General features: G+C 47.9%; 1 protein-coding gene across 1 annotated transcript in view; it reads left to right on the forward strand.

The window, feature by feature from the left end:
* Positions 1-3,115: 3,115 nt before the first annotated feature.
* DNM1L (dynamin 1 like) overlaps positions 3,116-22,325 on the forward strand; it is a 19,940-nt gene continuing 730 nt past the window's right edge. Inside the window, exons 1-19 of the mRNA XM_072150128.1 lie at positions 3,116-3,345; positions 8,941-9,088; positions 10,037-10,075; positions 13,941-13,987; positions 14,481-14,552; positions 15,006-15,092; positions 15,321-15,483; positions 15,942-16,062; positions 16,411-16,542; positions 16,632-16,838; positions 16,959-17,079; positions 17,222-17,377; positions 18,007-18,096; positions 18,213-18,305; positions 18,395-18,454; positions 19,691-19,765; positions 21,296-21,469; positions 21,579-21,688; positions 21,787-21,946. Coding sequence (XP_072006229.1) covers positions 3,244-3,345; positions 8,941-9,088; positions 10,037-10,075; positions 13,941-13,987; positions 14,481-14,552; positions 15,006-15,092; positions 15,321-15,483; positions 15,942-16,062; positions 16,411-16,542; positions 16,632-16,838; positions 16,959-17,079; positions 17,222-17,377; positions 18,007-18,096; positions 18,213-18,305; positions 18,395-18,454; positions 19,691-19,765; positions 21,296-21,469; positions 21,579-21,688; positions 21,787-21,946 — 2,157 coding nt within the window. The 5' untranslated portion in view covers positions 3,116-3,243. The remainder of the gene's footprint in view (positions 3,346-8,940; positions 9,089-10,036; positions 10,076-13,940; positions 13,988-14,480; positions 14,553-15,005; positions 15,093-15,320; positions 15,484-15,941; positions 16,063-16,410; positions 16,543-16,631; positions 16,839-16,958; positions 17,080-17,221; positions 17,378-18,006; positions 18,097-18,212; positions 18,306-18,394; positions 18,455-19,690; positions 19,766-21,295; positions 21,470-21,578; positions 21,689-21,786; positions 21,947-22,325) is intronic.

A 22,325-nucleotide genomic window follows, 5' to 3' on the forward strand; every position in this document is an offset into this window, starting at 1 on the left:
GTATGTGAGCCCTGCCTTCGCCATCTTGTCTTCCCATGATGCATCCTGTCGTCTCTCTCCCAAGTGTTGCACATGCACCTACATGACCAATCAGACTCCTTCTTCCAGTCCAGTTCTGAAGAATTGTAGACACTTTCTGCAATGGACAGGCGTCTGACTGGTTTGTGGCTACTCTGCTCCCAAGGCTACAGACTCCTTCGAATCTCTTCCATCCCTTATGTGTGTTGAAACAGACATGCTTGACCATGACCATATCCTTGGACCATACCAAGATCACCCCACCTCTTTGGAGATGTTCTGCTCAAGTTGTTGCCATCATAATACAGCCTTTGTCAGATCCTTCTTTTATTTGCGAGGCATCAACTGCGAGAACTGACTGTCCACTTGTTCCTGACACACCCCACCATTGAGAGGCGCCATTGTCACCAGGTAATCCATGTTCTTCCCTTCACCAGTCACACTGTGATCTTTCAGGTCGGACTTGGCGTACCATGTGTTGCTCCTTCTATTTTTAGCTTGCCTCTCGGGCGTACACGCGGTAAATAGCATGCTTGTGATACGTGAGTGCCGCCCATCATTGTGCAGCTGCGGGAGACACGTGTATAGGTGATGCCGCTGACAGCTTGGACCTACAAGAACATGGGGGTATATAGTGTCTAAATTCGGACTAGACAGTTTCACACCGCGCCTGATTTGTCAACCTAAACGGGGGGCAGGAGAAACTGGACCAAGAGTGGAGCAGCGTTGGAAGTGCTACGCAACAACAAGGATAGACTGGGAGGATGATGGTCTTCATCCTCCCAGGTTCCCTGGACCAAACTATTATTTTAACAGCCAGTCCAACCCTGCTATGGTGAGTTGTTTACTGCAGAGAAAACAGAGCACAGCAGTGTGAGGACATGCCCCCAGTGCTATTTCGCAGTCCTTCTACCATCATACACAAAGGTATAATTACACTGATCTCAAGGACAATACCTAGCAAGGGCTACGATTCAATGCAGAGAGCTAAGAGAACAGCAGTGTGAGAACATGTCCCCACTGCTCCCATTCAGGAATATAAATCCATATTTCACAGTCCTGCTGTAACTAATATACACAAAGGTCTGATTACACATCTCTCCAGGGACAATACCTAACACTGGCTACAGAGAGTTAGGAGTACGGAAGTATGAGGACACGCCCTGGGCTACATAATTCGCATAATTACAACCCTGGGATATAAATCTAGATTTCACAGTCGCACAAAATTCTGATTACATTACGCTTTATTTAAAGGGGGTTTCTAGATTCCTAGAGGGCCATAGCAGGAAAATAAAACATCCCGACTACTGTGTTGCTCCAGGAGATTAAGTGTTGAGGGCCCTTCATTCAGCTGAAAGTTTTCGGGGGGGGGGGGGGGGGGGGGGTCACGGGACAGGTTTCAGCCAATGAGTAACTTCATCGGACCTAGTGAGGAAAACGGATTCGGGTCTTGGGAACTGTACAGGGACAATACCCAATACACACTGCAGAGAACACAGAACACAGCAGTGTTGGGTCACTACTTCAGGACACTACTGGAATATAAACCCATATATCACAGTCCTGCTGCTACTAACAACACACACATCAGGTCTGATTACACATCTCTCCAGGGACAATACCTTACACTGGCTGTATGACCACACCTGCTGACAGCTTCCCTTTTCACACCGGTTCCACATGAAAGTACCAGGAAACTTCTGTAATACTTCTGCAATACTTGACGTGTAGAGATGAGATTGCATTGATATGTCATCAGTATTACAAAGGTCTTACATATGTTGATACTTCAACAATCTATGAAATATGTGTGCAACATGGCCAACATACTGATTTTAAGGCACGGGGTAGGTAGGGGGATGTGTTTTTGATTTTTTGGAACCCTTGTTATGAGGACTAGTTTTTCTGTCGCTCTATTCAAAGCCTTTTCAACTGGCTGAGAAAGCAGGATCCTGTGATTGATAGGTGTCCTCCTAGCAAGATCCCCAATGATCACATACACCCCCCACCATCCACGTTTTTGAGTGATTAGTTTACATTTCTGGATATCCCCTTAGACATTACATAGACTTAAAGTGGCTATTACAGTAATATCACATTATTCCCCAGATAAGGGATATCTTATCGATTGGTGGAGTCCAATCATGAGATTAGGGGTCCCCTTCTCCCCCTTTGGAAAGCGGGAAGGTGAAACCATCATAATATGCCTTTAAATGGCACATATATGGTTTGCTACTGTAAAACTCTGTGGTTTATCTCTCCCTAGTAGAGGTATACATGTGTTTAACTGTGAAATCAGACCTTTTGTATGTTTTTAGGAGCAGCAGGACTGTGAAATATGGATTTGTATTCCAGAAGTGTATCGTTGAGCTGGGGGGATGGGTGCGTTTTCACACTTCTGCACTCCCTGCATTGTACAGCAGTGTGAGGACTCACCCCTACCCCCAAATATTATTATATCATAATCATTATTATATTAAATATGTGTGTATATATAATTGTTAAATCATTATTGTAACGATAGCGATATATATACACACATATTTAATATAATGACGATTATGATATATACATATTTCACAGTCCTGCTGCTACTAACAGCATATACAATGTAACTCCAGGAACAACAATTAACACTTGATTGCTCATACTACTAATTCCATGTAGATGTTTTCCATTGTTAGTGACTAGTAAGAAGAATATCTGCAAAGAAATCATAGAGAAAATCCCCCAGGAGACTCCTGTTATCTGCCAGCACCATGAAGTCTCCCTTGCACTGTCTTATCTCCCAATGTCACTGTCAGGGACCTCTCAAACGACAACATCCGGTTTCCAATGTGACGCACTTCCGGTTTGCTGTTGACTACGCTCCCGCCGCCATATTTGTTGTGGTCAAACACCTCATTTACTCTAGATGGATTTCTGTCTTCATCTTTATTATTTTAGGTTTACTCATAAAGGAGTGCCATTCTTTCGTTAACCTCACTTGACCGAGTTAGACATTAAGTTAAAATAAATCAAAGACCTTTTGGCCGGCGTTGGTGAGGACTACAATCCCCGGCGTGCCCTGCGCCGCGCGCATGCGCGATCTGATGCCTGAGCCGCTCCTCCTTGCCGCAAAGGCCTGTGGGCCGGGTCAATGGTTGCTTAGTGGTGGTGCCGGCAGTGGAGAGCAGTGGCCGCCTCCCCCCCACCATTCATCTCCCGTCACAGGCCTGAGACATGGAGGCGCTCATCCCGGTCATCAACAAGCTGCAGGATGTCTTCAACACGGTGGGCGCCGACGTCATCCAACTGCCGCAGATCGTGGTGGTCGGGACGCAGGTGAGAGAGCGCGCGCGAGAGCCGGTGTGACCCTTTATAAAACTGCCGCTGGACGAGACCAAATATGACAGCGGCGGGGGAAGTAGACTATTGGTATGACCCATTGCATCCTATTCTATTATATGGGATTTGGATTATACCATTTTATGGAATTGTTTCCCCTATAACCCTGTCTATACTGTAATTTTTTAATACAAATTACGCCATTTTTTCTCGATTCATAGCCGCCAGAATGGGGCGGGGTTATTAAGTGTCAGTTTAGCGCATCGATTTCCCTCATGCCCTATAATTTGCATAAATGAACCCAAAATCGATGCGTTTGTCACCAAATTCCTCAAATTAGACTTTATTCGGATGAACTTGTTGCATTTCTACGCAAATCCCGGACCGTGTGCAAATTGTAGTCTGAATAAACCCTAATTCGGACCTAAAAACACAGATTCACCGGCGTTGACTAAAAATTTTGGCTGATTTAAGTAAATATTTGTCCCGTTACATCCTGTGGGGGACCAACTTGCTATTTTGACACCTTATAACTACTTCCCTTTCCAGAGGCTATAAAAAATTTTGGTCAAAGTGCCGTCTATTATTAATAAATATGTATGTACCATATATACTCAAGTATAAGCCTAGTTTTTCAGCACAAAAAAATGTGCTGAAAACCCAAACTCGGCTTATACTCCAGTGGTAAAATTAGGGGCCTCGGCTTATACTTGGGTCGGCTTATACTCGAATATATAGTGTGTGTGTATAATATATATATATATTACGATCAATGGTATCTTGACCCTCTATTTAAAAGGGGTTTCTAAATTCCCACAGGCAGGAGAGTAAAACCTTATCCTTATCGCTCACTAATTCCCGTGTTGCTCCAGGACTTCTGGTTTTCAGGTCCTTCAACCAAGCTGGAAGTAATGGGGGGCCTGTTTTGGCCAATGAGTGGCCTTGTCTGACTTGGGGAATAGAGATGAGGGGAACGTGGTTTTGGTTTGGGTTTGTTTGCACGTCTTGGATGAATTACCGGATCGGCGGCCGAACATTTCTACTGGGGAAGACAAAAGTATTTGCGTATCGGGGTCTGGTGATGACAAAAGTTGTTGGCAGAAGAGGGCCCGTTACTCCCACAGAAGTTCTGGGTCGAAAACGTGAAGTACCGAAACCAAGCGCGACTTAGAAGCCTCATATTACACTGGGGATTGTGTTTATGAAGGACTAGGTGTCGCTTAGGGTGTCCGTATACGGTGTGACCCGGTGATACCATGTGATCAGCGCTAATTGCTGGGCACCACCTCTACTTGGTGTGTGGGCACCCGCTACCAAGTGAGGTGAATACTGGTGATTATGTGCTGACCGTGGCGCCTCTCAGTGGTGGGATCGGCTGTAAGTTGGCGGTTAGATATATTGGAAGCGGGAATATGAGCCAGCGTAAGGGTCTGATTGTGATGGTGACGGCTCAAGCAAAGCATTTCTACGAGATGTGGTGGTCAGTACCTACCGTAAGTTGTCTATTGGGATAGGAAGGTGCTAGGATACACTGGGAGAGTAGTCACTGATCTGTCTGAGCGTCCATGCAGACCCTTGTCCATTTCTGATGACACCTACAAGGGGCATCAGACCAGGACCGTGAAGGAGGCCTCTGGTCTGATTCGGATGGAAGGGTGTGGTCGTTGAGGAACTACAACTCCCAGCATGCTGTGTAGTTTCGACACAGATGCTAACCACTCACGTAGAGTGACATGGGCACATGTTCTAGACTAGTTGAGGTCTACACAGATACCACTCACAACCAACCTGATGTGACCCCTTGTAAAATGAAAGCAGTGGCCTGATTGGTTGACCACACTCTGTGTTCCTTAAAGGGGTATTCCCAAGTTTATTTATTGAAGACCTATCTCAATGATATCTGATCAACAATAATTGGTGTGGCCTCTTCATTGAAAAAGCACAGCGCCGTACACTGTATAGTGGCTGTACCTGGCATTGCAGCATAGGCCTGTTCACTTTGAGTGGGATTGAGCGGCAACCTGGGCATATGACTGGAGTGCCGTAGCTGATTCGAGTGGTTATCCAGAAAAGCTTCTTTAAAGGTGTTTTTCATGAATATGGAAATCCTCCAGGGGAAATGATGTTCCGTTTCCACGGAGGTCACTAATTGGATGAGGCGTGTCATGTGAATGCTTAGTACTCACCGTTTAAAGGATATATATATATATATATATATATATATATATATATATATATATATATATATATATATATACCCAGGATGAAGGATTGTAAACAGCTACGTACTGGTGTGTGCCCCTCTGGCAGGATGCACTCTTCTTTTAGCTTCCTATGCCCTTGTTTTTAAGGGGAAAAAAAGGCTTCCAAAATTATGCAAATGAGACTGAGGGGCTCCTGGTCCCCTTAACACCTATGGAGCCCAGAGCCTTTCTCTAACCCCCCCCTCTCCCTCTTCCAACCTTTGGGAAACCACTCCATCATGCGTCTATTTCAAATTTTTTTTAAAAAGTCCATATCCCTCTTATTTGAAATAGACACGAGGGAGCTTTTTTCGGAGGGTGCGGGGGAAAGTGCTTCTCATTGGCCACTCACGGGGACAATGCTCTGCAGAGAGAGAGGTAAAATTTAGTCTTACTTTTTTACACGTAAAGAGCTGTGTGAGGGCTTGCTTTCTGCATAACAAATTGCACTTCATAGTGATGGTATTGAATATTCCATGCCGTGTACTGGGAAGCGGGAAAAAAAATTCCAAATACAGTGAAAATGGTGAAAAAATGCATTTGCACCGTTTTCTTGTGGTTTTGGATTTTACAGCTTTCACTGTGCTCCCCAAATGACAAGTCTACTTTATTCTTTGGTTTGGTACGATTACGGGAATACCAAATTTGTATAGGTTTTATTATGTACAAACTTTTTTTCTTTGAATTTGCAATCTTCTGGCGCTAATCACTTTGGTGTACCGAGCTGTGGGTGATGTCGTTTTGTGCGACTTTTGATGACGTTTTCAATGCTACCATTTTTAGGACTGTACGACCTTTGGATGACTTTTTTTAATTATATATATTTTTCAAAATGGCACTTTTGTGCCATTTTCGACATCTGGGCGCTACTTTCCGTTATGGGGTTAAATGCAGTGAAAAAACGTTATTTTATTTCGACTAGATTCGGCACTTTTGAACGTGGCGATATCTAATGTGTTTATGATTTTTACTGTTTATTTGTATTTATATGACTTCTAGGGGAAGGGGGTGATTTGAATTTTTAGGTTTTTTTATTATTATTATTATTTTTTTTTTTTACTTTTACTATTTTTCAGTCCCCCTAAGCTACTTTTACCCTAGGTTGTCTGATCGATCCTACCATATACTGCCATACTATAGTATGGCAGTATATGGGGATTTTTATCCTCTTACATTACAATGTGCAATTAGCACTTTGTAATGTATGGGTTAAAACGAGACGGCCTCGGGTCTTCGGAAGACCCGAGGCTGTCATAGCAACGGATCGCTGCTCCCCGATGACATCACAGGGAGCGACTATCTTCGCCAAGATGGCAAGATCGACGAGATTACACGCCGATCGTGGGTGTTACCGTTTAGGCTACATTCACACGACCGTATGGAGGACGTATATACGGCCGACATACGTCCTCCATAGACCGCAATGGGCGCATGACACCTTACCGCTCCGTACCCGGGAAAAAGATAGGACCTGTCCTATCTTTTCCCGTAATACGGCGCCATGTATCTCTATGGAGAGGGGCGGGGGTGAGCTGCGCTCACCTCCTCCTCCTCTCCCCGTGCACTGCCGTTGCCCACTACGGTACGGTACGGGCGGGCAACGGCAGTGTGAATGTAGCCTAAGTCTTTGCTGCAATATGCAGCAAAGACTTCCAGCTATGGAGAGGGTTCAGCCCGTGAGTCCTCTCCATGCACCGGCACCTGACGCACGCCATACTATAATGATGGGCAGTTCAGTGTTCAGCAGATCCATTAGGTCCATTTTGGTGGAGCTGTAGGGAGATCTGCATCCTCTTACACCCCAACGGTTTAAAAAAAAAAATTTGCATATTAGTATCTGGAGCGGGTGTACGCGTCGCCTCTGACGGACAGGTTTCCCGCTTATCTGATTTCCCGCCTGTCACTTCTACGTAGGATGATGGGGCAGTCACATTAGACAGTCAGTATCCTGGAGCTCACGTCTCGGGTGTACGCTCTGTCAGCGGAGCCTCGCTGCGAGTGACACGGGACGAGGATTCCTGACTAGATACTCGTCTCATGACCCTCACAAGGTTACAGCTTCTCCTCCCCCCGCCAGCGCTCTGTGACTAATCGAGACGTTTGATTATTAATAGATTATTAAATGGTGTCTGCCTGGGCCTGTCAGCGGATGTCCTATCCCCTCACAATAGGGGCTTCATAAGATTTCCCAAAACAGCCAATCACTGCTCAGGTCTCTTATGTTATTCTGCTCTTTATAAATGAAAGCTGTGCTGCGATTGGTCGCTGGAGGCAACACAGACTGTTTGCACTAGGCCTCAGTTTTCTCGATGATTTTTGGCGTCCATATTATTGTGACACAACTTCCTGAGGTAAAAATTCGATGTTACACCGGATACAGCGTCGTCGTTGGTTTTGAGGGGGGATGCTTTAATTGGTTTACAAAAAAATTCAGTCAGTTTTTGGTCATGTCTGTTTCAAACAAATAAAACTCGGACTCTGCACCTTTTTTTGTTTCATACAGGCCCACGTAGCCTAAATATTGTTTGTGCCCCCCCCCTCCTTTCCCCACTCTTTGCACGTGTCGCACACCTGTCGCCATTGTTCCGCTCTCCAGGTCCTTCCTCGCTCGGTCACTAGGTCACAGGGCACCCGCTCATGTATTGTTCCTGCTAAGCAACAATATACACCCATCCCATGTACAAAAATGTACGCTTTGTGCTTCAGTGTGTTCAAGATCTCTGCTTGCTGTCAGTGGATAAAGTTTGGAGCTAGACCTTCCCACTGCAGTGGGTTTGCTACAGTTGTATCCTGCCTCAACAATCCTGCTATAAGCTAAATACAACGGCAGCACAAGTCTCATATAGTTCGTCACAATGTGTCAGCGCAGATGTGTTGACTGTTGATTGGATGTACCGCAATTGTAGCAAACCCTCAGCTTTGGCTGATTTCTTCTCGAAGTCGCAGTACTACGTGTCACCTGTTAACAGAGGCGGTGCTATAACTGGTTAATAATAGTCATGCCATTGCTGTATTTAAAGGATTCATAAACAACGCGGCCCAGTGCCCCCATGTATATACATTTTTACATGATAAAATTCCAGCTTCCTTTAGTCTCCACTAGAGGGAGCTAAATGTATACATAGCAGTTATTGAGTTCTATGGATGAGTAAGAGCCTCGCCCCCCCCCCCCCCCTTACATCTCTATGTAGGGGATTTGGGGAAATCAGAATAATTTAAGCACTAATAGCTTTAAGCATCTATCTCATGATCCCCCTGTGAGACCCCCCTGGTCCATTATCCTTCCCCCCGCAGACTCCCTCTGGCTCCATCTTTGCACTCTAAGCTTTGTCTTATTTCTTCCTTACAGAGCAGCGGAAAAAGCTCCGTCCTGGAAAGCTTAGTTGGCCGGGATCTGCTCCCCCGTGGCACAGGGATAGTGACGAGGAGACCCCTCATCCTGCAGCTGGTGCACGTGTCCTCCGATGATCGGCGCAAAACCTCCGGAGAGGAGAACGGTAATGGATGATTGCTCTATGTGTACAGTGGAGGATGATGAGAGTCGTAGTGTTTATTATGTGGTGAGAGAAATCCATACGGTACAGCTCAGGATCCCTTTTAGTTTTTTGGAGGATCTGGTTTAAGTATGGGGTTGTCTTGAGTAAGAATATCAACCTCAGATTCTTAGACGGCTCCTCATGGGCGGGGCTAGTCCAGTCGGGACAACCCACCTCAGTACCAGTTTTGTTTATCTGGTGTCCTGCTCCTGCACCACGATGCACTGGCTGAGCTTATTTATTAAATAACTGACCTACCCAGCATGACCCATCCCTTTAAATTTGTGGGTTCTTGCTAGAAGCAGTGTCCGCATGTGGCTAGATCCTCATGGGCAGGGCTAGCCTAATGGGAACACCCCATTGTGACACACCTGCTGCCAAGTTCAACACCAGCTCTGTCTGTGTTGAAATTTTTATCCTGAACCAGGGGGCTCAGGATGAACTTGGATATTTGATATCGGACTAATTGAAAATAGAGAGTTGTAAACGTTTGCCGTGGCAGGAAGGAGGCTCCGAATTCCAGTAAAGAGACACTTTGTGGTTAGCTGGAAAGTCATTAATCTGGTAAGTGGCAGCTGTGGTCCCATTGCATCATGGGAATGAGCGGGGAAAAAAACCTGGCTTCATCTATAAGCAGCGCCACCCCTAGGTACAGGTTGAATGTGGTATTGCAGCTCGTTGTAATTGTACGAAGCTATACATTTTGTGCACGATTAGGATTAGAAATGGCGCCACCCCTGCCCACAGGTAAAGTCTGGTATTGCAGCTCTGTAACATCGAATTGAACGAAGCTGCATTACGGGATATAGCCTGAGTGCTGGTGGGGGGCGCTATGAAGTAGCCACCACCTAACGCTTTTCTCTGCCTCTCTTGTCTCTTTTCTCTCCAATGTCTCCCTCTTGGTTCCAGACCTGGACTCCTGGAAAAATCCAAGAAAATTATCCAAAGGTTTCCTGTTTCCTCATTCTCCTCCAATCCCTGCATGAGCTGTAGACATCTCCACTGCGCCCCCTATAGATCAGCACCAGAGCAATCACTTTTCTTTGCTTGTTTTGTCTCCTCCTTGTTTTAGGTTTATTTTTTTCGTATTTTACACCTTTTTTTTTTTTTTTTTTTTTTTGCGTTTCAGGTAGGGCTGCTGCTTCTTCATCTGGTGACCTCTCTATAGTCAGGGTATATACTGGGGGTGATATAGGATGTATATACTGGAGCTGGGGGTCATAAAGGCTGTATATACTGGGGCCAGTGGTGATAAGGATGTATATACTGTGGTTGGGGGGTGGTGATGCTGGATGTATATACTGGGGGGGTGATATAGGATGTATATACTGGGGCCGGGGGTCAGGGGTGATATAGGATGTATATACTGGGGTCAGGGGTGATATAGGATGTATATAATGGGGCCGGGGGGGAGGGGGTTATATAGGATATGTGTATACTGGGGCCGGGTGGGCGATTATACAGGATGTGTGTATACTGGGCCCGGGGGGGGGGGGGGGTGGAATGGTTATACAGGTTGTGTGTATACTGGGGCCGGGGGGGGGGGTTTATATAGGTTGTGTGTATACTGGGGGGGGGGGGTTATATTGGGGGGGGGGGTTATATAGGTTGTGTGTATACTGGGGGGGGTTATATAGGTTGTGTGTATACTGGAGGGGGGGTTATATAGGTTGTGTGTATACTGGAGGGGGGGTTATATAGGTTGTGTGTATACTGGGGGGGGGTTATATAGGTTGTGTGTATACTGGGGGGGGGTTATATAGGTTGTGTGTATACTGGGGGGGGGTTATATAGGTTGTGTGTATACTGGGGGGGGGTTATATAGGTTGTGTGTATACTGGGGGGGGGTTATATAGGTTGTGTGTATACTGGGGGGGGGTTATATAGGTTGTGTGTATACTGGGGGGGGGTTATATAGGTTGTGTGTATACTGGGGGGGGGGGGTTATATAGGTTGTGTGTATACTGGGGGGGGGTTATATAGGTTGTGTGTATACTGGGGGGGGTTATATAGGATGTATATACTCGGGGGGGGGGGGGTTTATATAGGATGTATATACTCGGGGGGGGGGGGGTTATATAGGATGTATATACTCGGGGGGGGGGTTATATAGGATGTATATACTCGGGGGGGGGGGGTTATATAGGATGTATATACTCGGGGGGGGGGGGGGTTATATAGGATGTATATACTCGGGGGGGGGGGGGGTTATATAGGATGTATATACTCGGGGGGGGGGGGGGTTATATAGGATGTATATACTCGGGGGGGGGGGGGGTTATATAGGATGTATATACTCGGGGGGGGGGGGGGGTTATATAGGATGTATATACTCGGGGGGGGGGGGGGTTATATAGGATGTATATACTCGGGGGGGGGGGGGTTATATAGGATGTATATACTCGGGGGGGGGGGGGGTTATATAGGATGTATATACTCGGGGGGGGGGGGGGTTATATAGGATGTATATACTCGGGGGGGGGGGGGGTTATATAGGATGTATATACTCGGGGGGGGGGGGGGGTTATATAGGATGTATATACTCGGGGGGGGGGGGTTATATAGGATGTATATACTCGGGGGGGGGGGGGTTATATAGGATGTATATACTCGGGGGGGGGGGGGGGTTATATAGGATGTATATACTCGGGGGGGGGGGGGGTTATATAGGATGTATATACTCGGGGGGGGGGGGGTTATATAGGATGTATATACTCGGGGGGGGGGGGTTATATAGGATGTATATACTCGGGGGGGGGGGGGGTTATATAGGATGTATATACTCGGGGGGGGGGGGGGGTTATATAGGATGTATATACTCGGGGGGGGGGGGGGGGGTTATATAGGATGTATATACTCGGGGGGGGGGGGGGGGGGGGTTATATAGGATGTATATACTCGGGGGGGGGGGGGGGTGATGTAGGATGTATATACCGGGGCCGGGGGATGATGTAGGATGTATATACCGGGGCCGGGGGGGTGATGTAGGATGTATATACCGGGGCCGGGGGGGGGGTGTAGGATGTATATACCGGGGCCGGGGGGGTGATGTAGGATGTATATACCGGGGCCGGGGGGGGGTGTAGGATGTATATACCGGGGCTTGGGAAGGGTGATATACGATGTATATACTGGGGCCGGACGTATATATGTTTATGGGCCTCTGTGTAGTGGAAGTGACTGTTTCTAGTTCTGCTTTTGATATGACGGTCGCTGTCTGGAGCCGCGTGGTCAGAAGTGACCGCTGTGATCTTCAGTTCTGCATCCGGTTTCCTCCTCTGTGTTGCTCACCCCCTGGAGGCTGGAATTGGGACAAGAAGCTCGTCGCCGCCCCCTGCTGTTTCTAGAAAATGTTATCCCTTTTAATTTCCACTTAAGACGCTTTTGCCCTTAAATGGAAACCATCAGCAGGTTTGATGTAGTGCTACAGTGAGTGTCATGTGATGCGTGATCATACTTTCCTATGTGCTTTTAGTAGCAGCAGGACTGTGAAACATGGATTTTTATTTCCGGAATGTACTTGTATGTGAGAAGCTGCCCCTAGTGGTGATGCTGTGTAAGGCCCAGCGACCTCTGTGCACCCGCAGTGATGGATATAGTGATGTGTGTGTGCACAGGACGGATCCCCGGTATTATATAGGATTATATCTGTCAATGTCTCAGCCCCTGTACACATGACTAATAGTGTAAACAGTAGCCGGATTACTGAAGATGAGGACCAAATGAGGACACAACATGTGCATAAATTCCCTGGCAGGGAGTAGTTACAAGAGTAGTTTTCAGTTTTTCTGCACTGCTCCGGCAGGAGAAGTGGGGTATTACACACTGGGTCCTCCAGTCATCCTCCGGAATAGTCGGAGCTCCCTTATAGGGTAATTATTGGGGGGTGTCCTGTATGGGGGGCGATGCTCAGGTGCACCTCCTGCGCTATAGGTTTGTAGCAATGTTGCAGGAGGGTGCAGCGGGGCAGCACAGGGATGCGGCTGTGTGATGTCTGTGCGTGCAGATGGTTCCTCCTGTGAGTCAGCGGATTATGGTAGAAGACGCCTGCGGGGGGGTTTGGATGGAAAGACGGTGACTCACAATGTTCCCCTCCGCATACATAATGGTGCTGCACCGTGCCAGTGATATCTTACCATGTGCATCCCTGCTGCGGCATCGCTCAGCGCTCCAGAGGCCTCTTCTTTATGCGTATATATAGAAACAAATCGATGTGTTCCTCTGTTATTCCTCCTGGCAATGTAGAAATAAATAATCTAGTGGTTTCTGTTCCCTGTAACATATCTAGGGCAAAGGGGGGGGGGGGGGGCCAAGGTAGGAGTGTAGAGAGCAAGTCTTGGTTGTGGTGGTCCTCCGATATTCCTCTTGGAAATACGCGCATAGCTTTGTTAGGACGATAGATAAACGCTCTTCTGACTAGTAATGTACATTTCCATCCCGCGTAGTGGAGAAAGTGTTTGCTGCGTCTCTGTTATTCCTCCTGGAATTATACGAATACATTGACTGCTGGGAAACGCTGTTACAGTTGTGTCCGCTGTGACCGTGTACAGAGACGCACTGACGGACGATAACTTGCATTTCCAGGCGGAATGACAGAGGGACGGGAAAAATGAAAGATTAAAAAAATAACAAACACGTGTTGTGGGGAGGACGGGTTCCCTTTAAATATTCGTAACTTTCCTCTGCATCACCGCGGTTCATAGGGATATAGGGGAACGGGCCGCACTTGTCACACGACGTCTGCCATGATGTGTATTACTTGGTTCCATAATGTATAACGCAGTGTTTTTTTGGTTTTGTTTTTTCGTTTCAGGGGTGGATGCTGAAGAATGGGGCAAATTTCTGCACACCAAGAACAAGGTAGGGGCTCTTGGAGGCAGCAGGTATTAGCATTTTGGGAGTGAAACTTTAAAAGCGTAGCTCCACCCTCCATAGAATTGCAAAATGGAAATGTTTGCTCCTTAGCAACAGACTACAAGCTTTCACCCTGTAGTCTGTTGTTAAAGGCGTTTTTATTACGAAGCAAGGGTAGGGCCTAACTTGCTGATCGGTGGTGGTCTGTGATCGGACCCCCACTGATCACTGATGTACCCCTGTCTCACACACACACACCTTGTAGCACGATTGAGATAACCGACCTGACCGATTGCTGAGTACGGCGCTCGCCAATCTCCATGAGCTTCATAGAGATGAACGGGGCCCGTTCTTGCGATCCTTGTGGGTGGGGGACCCATCGCTGAGACCCCCACAGATGTGAATAGGGTTTAACCTGCTTTAAGGAGTAACTTTAAATGTTACACAGGAAAACTGTTGTTTTTTTTTTTTGTTTTTTTTTTTAATCTTTGTTTTGCAGATTTACACAGATTTTGATGAAATCCGCCAAGAAATTGAGAATGAAACGGAAAGGATTTCTGGGAATAATAAAGTAAGAGTTGATTCCTTTTCTGTTATCCTGAAATAAACGTGGCTGCTGTCTCCTAGCGCCACCCCGTGCGTGCAGGTAGTATGTGGTACTGCAGATTAGTCTCATTCACTCAGTTTCAAGCTGCAGCACCAGACACAACCTCTGTGCGGCTGTGATCACCTTTTATGACGGTACCTAAAAGTGGGTTGAGCCTTTGAAAATTTGCATAAAAGTGGGTGTTCCGGCTTCTTTTGTTGACCAAGATTAGATGTAGAAGTTAAAACGAGGGGCCCAGGAAGCTGGGAGCAGCGGCTGCAGGTTTACTGTTATGCTACACTGCCCCCGCAGGAGACATAAGGGATTACACCTTTGGAGTTGTAAAAATCTGATTGAATTGCCCCTTTATGTAAAATTCTCTTGTGGTCACTGCTCACGTCTTCCCCTCTTTTTGTTTTTTTGTTTTTTCCACCCAAGGGCATCAGCTCGGAGCCCATCCACCTGAAGATATTCTCTCCCAATGTCGTCAACCTGACACTGGTGGACTTGCCCGGGATGACAAAGGTAGGAGAGCCATTAAAGGGGATGGCAAAAGTAGAAAAAAGGCGCAATTAAAGGGCTTGTCTGTCAGAGACAGCGCCACTCATGTTTTCTGGTAGTGTGTGGTATTGCAGCTCGGAAGCATTCACTTCAGTAGAGCTGAGCTGCAGTTCCAGACATGACCTATGGAGAGGTGGGGGCGCTATAACACGTCTTCTGCGGCTAATTTTATTGACATTTTTTTGTATTAAGGTACCAGTAGGCGACCAGCCTAAAGACATCGAGATTCAGATCCGGGAGCTCATTCTACGGTACATCAGTAACCCTAACTCCATCATCCTGGCCGTCACTGCCGCCAACACAGACATGGCCACGTCCGAGGCGCTGAAGATCGCCAGAGAGAGTGATCCAGACGGTGAGTGAAGGAGAAGGAGGTCTAGTGTGAGAATCTGTGTAATGTGTAATACCACATTCGTCCAGCAGTGGACGCTCTAGTGGAGAAGGGCTGCCGCTCCTCCCTATCTGATTGGTTGATTGGGAGAAGAGCACTGGAGGTGTGATCACTACAATTAGTATTGTCATAGCTATTGCATCTGAGTTGTATTCAGATCAATAGAGCCCAGGTGCAATACCAGACATGACCTGTAGTCGGGTGTTGCACTGTTTCTGCTTTCATAATGTCTGCACAGCAAACCTGTGGTCAGCACTGATCACTTGCTTACCAACTGCCTGCAATACCAAAAGCAGCCTATGAGCAAGGGTGGCGCTGTTCCTGTATTAAAAAAAGTGCTCTTTTTTTTTTCCCTTGTATTTTTCAAACACCAGTGCTTGCTATCAGTAAAGCGTTAATCTATGTCTCTTTAAATCCGCCAGGACGGAGAACGCTCGCGGTGATCACCAAGCTGGACCTCATGGACGCCGGCACAGATGCCATGGATGTCCTGCTGGGGAGAGTCATTCCGGTGAAACTGGGCATCATCGGTGTAGTCAACAGGTAGGTCCAGAAAAATATGTGATCTCTGTATTCTCATTGCTTTTTTTTTTAAAGGGATCGTCCACCTGGTAAAAAAAAAAATTCTGTGCCAATTTATTTCCTAATAATAAGAGCAGTTAAGCTCCAAATCCTCTGCCTTGGACGTATATATTTAGGAGATAAAATTGTACCATTAGTTTGTCAGCACAAGGTGGAGCTCCAGAGCTGCGTACAGTGTTGCAATAGAGATCAATGTAGAGACTGTATGCAGCCGGCTCCTGAGCTCCCTCTAGTGGTGCCTGCTTGTAGCGTTTAATCTGTTCTGTCTATAAATTACATAATGATGGAAAGACTTCATAATATTTTTAGGAGTCAGCTCGACATCAATAACAAGAAGAGCGTGGCCGACTCCATCCGGGACGAGTACGCCTTCCTGCAGAAGAAATACCCCTCTCTGGCCAATAGAAACGGGACCAAGTACCTGGCCCGGACTCTGAACAGGTAGGTGATGCGTGAACTCTGGCAGCCTTTTATGATGGAGTCTTAAAGGGGAAGTATATATGATATTGTGTCCTGTGTCCTGTCCCCAGGCTGCTCATGCACCACATCCGAGATTGTTTGCCGGAGCTGAAGACCCGGATCAACGTCTTGGCGGCTCAGTACCAGTCGCTGCTGAACAGTTATGGCGAACCGGTGGACGACAAGAGCGCCACCCTGCTGCAGCTCATCACCAAGTTCGCCACCGAATACTGCAACACGATCGAGGGGACCGCCAAATACATCGAAACCTCAGAACTGTGAGTAATCCGGGACCAGGAAAGTGGCGTCTAATCCTGGGAAAGCTGTGTGACTCATCACAGATCCAACTGTGGTCACCCAGCTTTTCTGAGGTATACATTTTTTGAAAAAAATTATAGGTGCGGGGGTGCTCGAATCTGCTACATTTTCCATGAAACGTTTGGGAGGACGTTGGAGTCTGTGGATCCTTTGGGCGGCCTGACTACCATCGACATCCTCACTGCTATCAGGAACGCAACCGTAAGTCTCCTTTCATATTTAGGGGGGGTTGTTTAAGGGGAATTCTGGGAAAAATTTTGATTCTCTCTCTATCTGTTCTTATGGTCATATAGTGACGTTGTATCGCCTTATGACCAGTCCTTGTCCTCCCTCTCATCTCCAGGGACCCCGGCCGGCCTTGTTCGTTCCCGAAGTCTCCTTCGAACTCCTCGTAAAGCGTCAGGTGAAGCGGCTGGAGGAGCCGAGTCTGCGCTGCGTGGAGCTGGTCCACGAGGAGATGCAGAGGATCATCCAGCACTGTAGTAATTACAGCACACAGGTATAGCACGCCACAGGGGGGCGCTGCTGGGATTACAGCTCTGGAGGGAATGTGAACATAGAATACACAAGAAAGGACCGAGCCAGGAGCCTCTGCACAGGAGCCTCTGCACAGGAGCCTCTGCACAGGAGCCTCTGCACAGGAGCCTCTGCACAGGAGCCTCTGCACAGGAGCCTCTGCACAGGAGCCTCTGCACAGGAGCCTCTGCACAGGAGCCTCTGCACAGGAGCCTCTGCACAGGAGCCTCTGCACAGGAGCCTCTGCACAGGAGCCTCTGCACAGGAGCCTCTGCACAGGAGCCTCTGCACAGGAGCCTCTGCACAGGAGCCTCTGCACAGGAGCCTCTGCACAGGAGCCTCTGCACAGGAGCCTCTGCACAGGAGCCTCTGCACAGGAGCCTCTGCACAGGAGCCTCTGCACAGGAGCCTCTGCACAGGAGCCTCTGCACAGGAGCCTCTGCACATCCTAAACTTTATCCCCAGCCCTCATCATGGAGGGCAAAAACCCTTCTTTTAGTCACCCTCAGGTTAAATAAGGGGTTAAACGATGAGGTTAATTGCAGACATGGCGGCTAATAAGACAAAGTACTTTAGGCACAGAAATTAGTGTTTATTTTTCTCTCTATGCAGGAGCTCCTAAGGTTTCCCAAATTGCACGACGCCATCGTGGAGGTAGTTACAAGTCTTCTGAGGAAGCGGCTTCCAGTGACCAATGAGATGGTAAGGAAACCTTAAAGGGGCGGTGGCATAATATAGGGGGCAAGTGTCTGATCACTTGGACTGCACCACACGGTGACGTGTTTTGGGACTCATGCGTCCTCTACATTTCCTTCCAGGTGCACAATCTGGTGGCCATCGAGCTGGCGTACATCAACACCAAACACCCCGACTTCGCCGACGCCTGCGGAGTGATGAACAACAACATAGAGGTGAGGGGGGGGGGTGCGGGCACAGACACGTTCCTATGAAGTTATCTCCACGTCTTTATACCAACGAGCCTTTTGTTTTGTGTCTGCAGGAACAGAGGCGGAACAGACTCGCTCGGGATCTGCCCCCTCCTGCTGCGCCCAGAGATAAGGTGAGTGATCAGGTGACCCCTCGGGGGACATGATATATTGGTGACCCCCCCCCCCACCAATGACTGGCAGCCGCCTCTGCATGGCCATTTTGTTTTCTTATACATTTCAGCTTTGGATGTTTTCCGCACAGATGTAGCAGAGCCGATTGTGTCACGGACTGTAACATCTGCACAAACCCTGCACTGCTACATCTCTTACAAATGCTTTATGCAATGTCCTTAAAGGGAGTGTAATCCGGTTACTAACCAGTGGGGGTCTTGGTGATCACGAGAGTTGAGGGGCGGCTGTACCCCTAATTACTAACCCAGTCGCTCCATTCACTCTATGGGACTGCTGGTGATGGACAGCGATAGGGTAGACACTGTAGAACTCGGACCCCCCCACCATCAAGTGGTTAGCTATGAAATTACCCAGAACACCCCTTTAATATTTAAAGGGATTGTGCCTATTTGTTGATGGTTTGACTAGCAGGACCTACAGCATGTCCCTTATTCAGATAGGTGCCTGTCCTTTCATCCATAAGGGACTGGCGGAAAAAAGTAGTGGAGCTTTTTAAAAGTAATTTATTTTTCTTTGCTCGTCTGAAGCTCTTCAAGGGGTTCTTCAGATTTATAGTGTAGGCGATGAATATCTTGCCAGTCGTTGTCCATCGCTCCGCCTCCTGGCCAATCCACTCCCTTGCTAATGTCACATGAGCAGTTTGCAGCGGATCGGTCTAATTCAAGCGAATGGGACTGAGCCGCAATACCAACTACAGCCACCGTACAGTGGATGGCGCTGTGCACGGTGAATAGACGAGACTCAATCAGCTGATCGACAGGGAGATCAGATATCGATTTTGATCACCTAATTTAAGAAAATTCTGGAATATCTCGTTTAATACAAAAACCTAATTGGAGGGGGGGGGGGGGGGGGGTTAGAGGCTCCATGATGTGGTCTTTAAATATTTTACATTCCTAATATCCCTAAGCTCAGGATGCAAAACTGCAATTCTTGACCTGTGGCTGTCTTGCATGCTGGGAGTTGTAGTTTTGCAATACCTTCTATGTCCTTGTATAAACCAGAGGGACATGCACTCCTGGCCAGTTATATGTATTTACAATTCTACACCCCCAGTGCAATGTTTGCCCCCCCCAGAAGCTCCTGCCCCAGGTCCACCTTTGCATGTCTCATCAGATCAGATCTTCTTTTACTGCTCATGTTAATTCTGCATCTGGTTCTCTTTCTTCCTTCAGCCCTCTAAGGCTCTAGGGCCCCTGGCCCCGGCCGCTCTGGAGCCTGCCACCGCTTCAGCTGATACTGAGGGCAAGGTCTGTGCCAGCTAAGGCCACACTGCATGTCGTGGAGTTGTGTAGTGGATCGCATGTCGTCCATCATTCATGCATGACACACCAGCTTGGGCCGCTTACTCACAGCTGGGATTCTGGTGCATTAGACTGCCCTTTATTCGGGTGGCACAAACTCTCCACTTTAAATGGTCGGAGCTTTGTTTGTGCTGATACAAAGCTCCAAATCCCCCTGCATGGAATTGAATGATAAAATTCGCCCAGCTGGCACCACTAGGGGGAGCTCCAGAGCTTACCGGATACTGTTTGTACATAGATGGCTCTAATAACACCACATTCAGTAAGCTCCTGAGCTCCCTCTAGTGGTGGATGCTCGCTGCCTACATTTTCTTGCCATATTCTTTGTCTTTTTTTTTTTTTTTTTTCTCTTGGCTGCTACCTTTAAGTACAAGTCCAGGTAGTGACCCTGGAGATTTGTGTAGTAATAACACTGAGCTTGTAAGTAGCAGCAGGACTGTGACATATGGATTTATATTTCGGGATTATACTGGGGGGTTGTCCTTGCACTGCTGTGTTCTTGGCTCTCTGCAGCCAGTGTTGGGTATTGTCCCTGGAGAAATGTATATACCGTTGTGTGTGTGGAAGTAGCAGCAGGACTGTGTGAGATGGATTTATATTCCAGGATTGTACTGGGGGTGTGTAAGATCTTTGTGTATGTTGTTAGTAGCAGCAGGACTGTGATCTATGGATTTATATTCTGGCAATGGGGGGGGGGTCACTCTGCTGTGCTCAGAGCCCTCTGAATGGAACTGCTTCACAGCCCCTCCCTGCACAGAGCACAGCAGTGTGAGGACAGACCCCCAGTGCAATCCTGGAAGATAAATCCAGGATTGCTGCTACTGACAATTTACACATTGGTATGATTACACCTCTCTCCAGGGGTAATACTTAACACTGGCTGCAGGGAGCCCAGGGCACAGCAGTGTGAGGACACACCCCCTGCACCATCCTTAGATATACATCCATTTTATACAGTCCCGCTGCTACTAACAGTATAACTCTAGATACGGTTGTGCTGTAGGCAGCTTGCATGTGAAATTAGGATGGAATTTGGAATAGGCTCTTAAAGGGATTTGTTAGAACTGTCTGTCTGTAAGCAGTGGATCCCAGAGTCGGGACACACGAGCGTCTTTTTAGATGGAGACTGATACCTTCACATCCGTGTCAGTCTGTCGTTCTTCACATGTAGTACATGTTCTGTACATTAGGGGGCGCTACATCCCAACATCTCGGATACCATTCTATAGCCCCATTCTGGGGATCTCATCCGCATTTGTTTTAAAGGGAGTTTCCCGTTTTAGAAAATGAACATGAACTTTGCACCTGTGTTTCCCGTCACATGACCAGACAGCAAGCGGAGATCTTGATACCAGGAGAAAGTTGTATAACTTGTCTCACGTTGCTGAAACTGGAGACCAGAGTGTTGTCACTTCTCTATGGGCACAGCCGCTGCCAGGCTTGTATCTGACCCTATGGCATCTGCTGTCATTCCAGGCCGTACCAGCAGGGGGCGCCAGCGATAACCTCCCCGATGCCGGCACCGGAAACTGGAGGGGGATGTTAAAAGCTTCCAAAGGAGACGACCCATCGGTGGACGAGAAGAGCAAACTGCCCCCTGCCCTTCCTGCCAGTCCCCAGAGGGGCCACGCTGTAAATCTGCTGGATGTGGTGAGTAATGGACTGGCACAGTCTATATGGCTGTAATGGATATGTAGGTAGAGCCCTGCCACCCCCTGTGCCTGCCTTATACCGATTCTCGCTCTCCTTCTCTTCCCAGCCTGTGCCCGTTGCCAGAAAACTCTCGGCCCGCGAGCAGCGCGACTGCGAGGTGATCGAGCGATTGATCAAGTCTTACTTCCTAATAGTGAGGAAGAATATTCAGGACAGGTGAGCGGACCGGAGCGCCCCCCCCCCCCCCCCCCGTGGTGTCCCCGTCGCACCGCGCCAGGGTATAACGCTGCCCCCTCCTTGTGTCTCCCCTGCAGCGTGCCAAAGGCTGTAATGCATTTCCTAGTCAACCACGTGAAGGACACGTTGCAGAGCGAGCTGGTGGGGCAGCTGTACAAGTCCATGCTGCTGGAGGACCTGCTCACCGAGTCCGAGGACATGGCGCAGCGCAGGAAGGAGGCCGCCGATATGTTAAAGGTACATCGCCCCCCCCCCCTTCCCCCAGGCATGGGCATAGTGTGGCCGTGGGGGTTATTTAATGGGCACCACAAGTGGGTGCAGGTCACGTAACAAGGATGTTGCACCAGGATTGTGAAAAATTAATTGTATTTGCTACAAGTGTCCTCACCCTGCTGTGCTCTCTGCAGACATTATTGGAAATTGTCCCTGGAGAGATCCTTAATCAGACCTTTTGTGTATGTTAGTATCAGCAGGATATGGATTTATATTGCCAGGGTTGTACTGGGAGTGTGTCCTCCTCACACTGCTGTGCTCTTGTCTCTGTGGAGATCAGTGAACGGAGATAATCCTATCTCGGATTGTTTGACAACATTTCAGTCTTGCTGCCTTTACTAAC

This window comes from Engystomops pustulosus, chromosome 4 (assembly GCF_040894005.1).
Source record: "Engystomops pustulosus chromosome 4, aEngPut4.maternal, whole genome shotgun sequence".
Taxonomy (NCBI): Eukaryota; Metazoa; Chordata; class Amphibia; order Anura; family Leptodactylidae; genus Engystomops; species Engystomops pustulosus.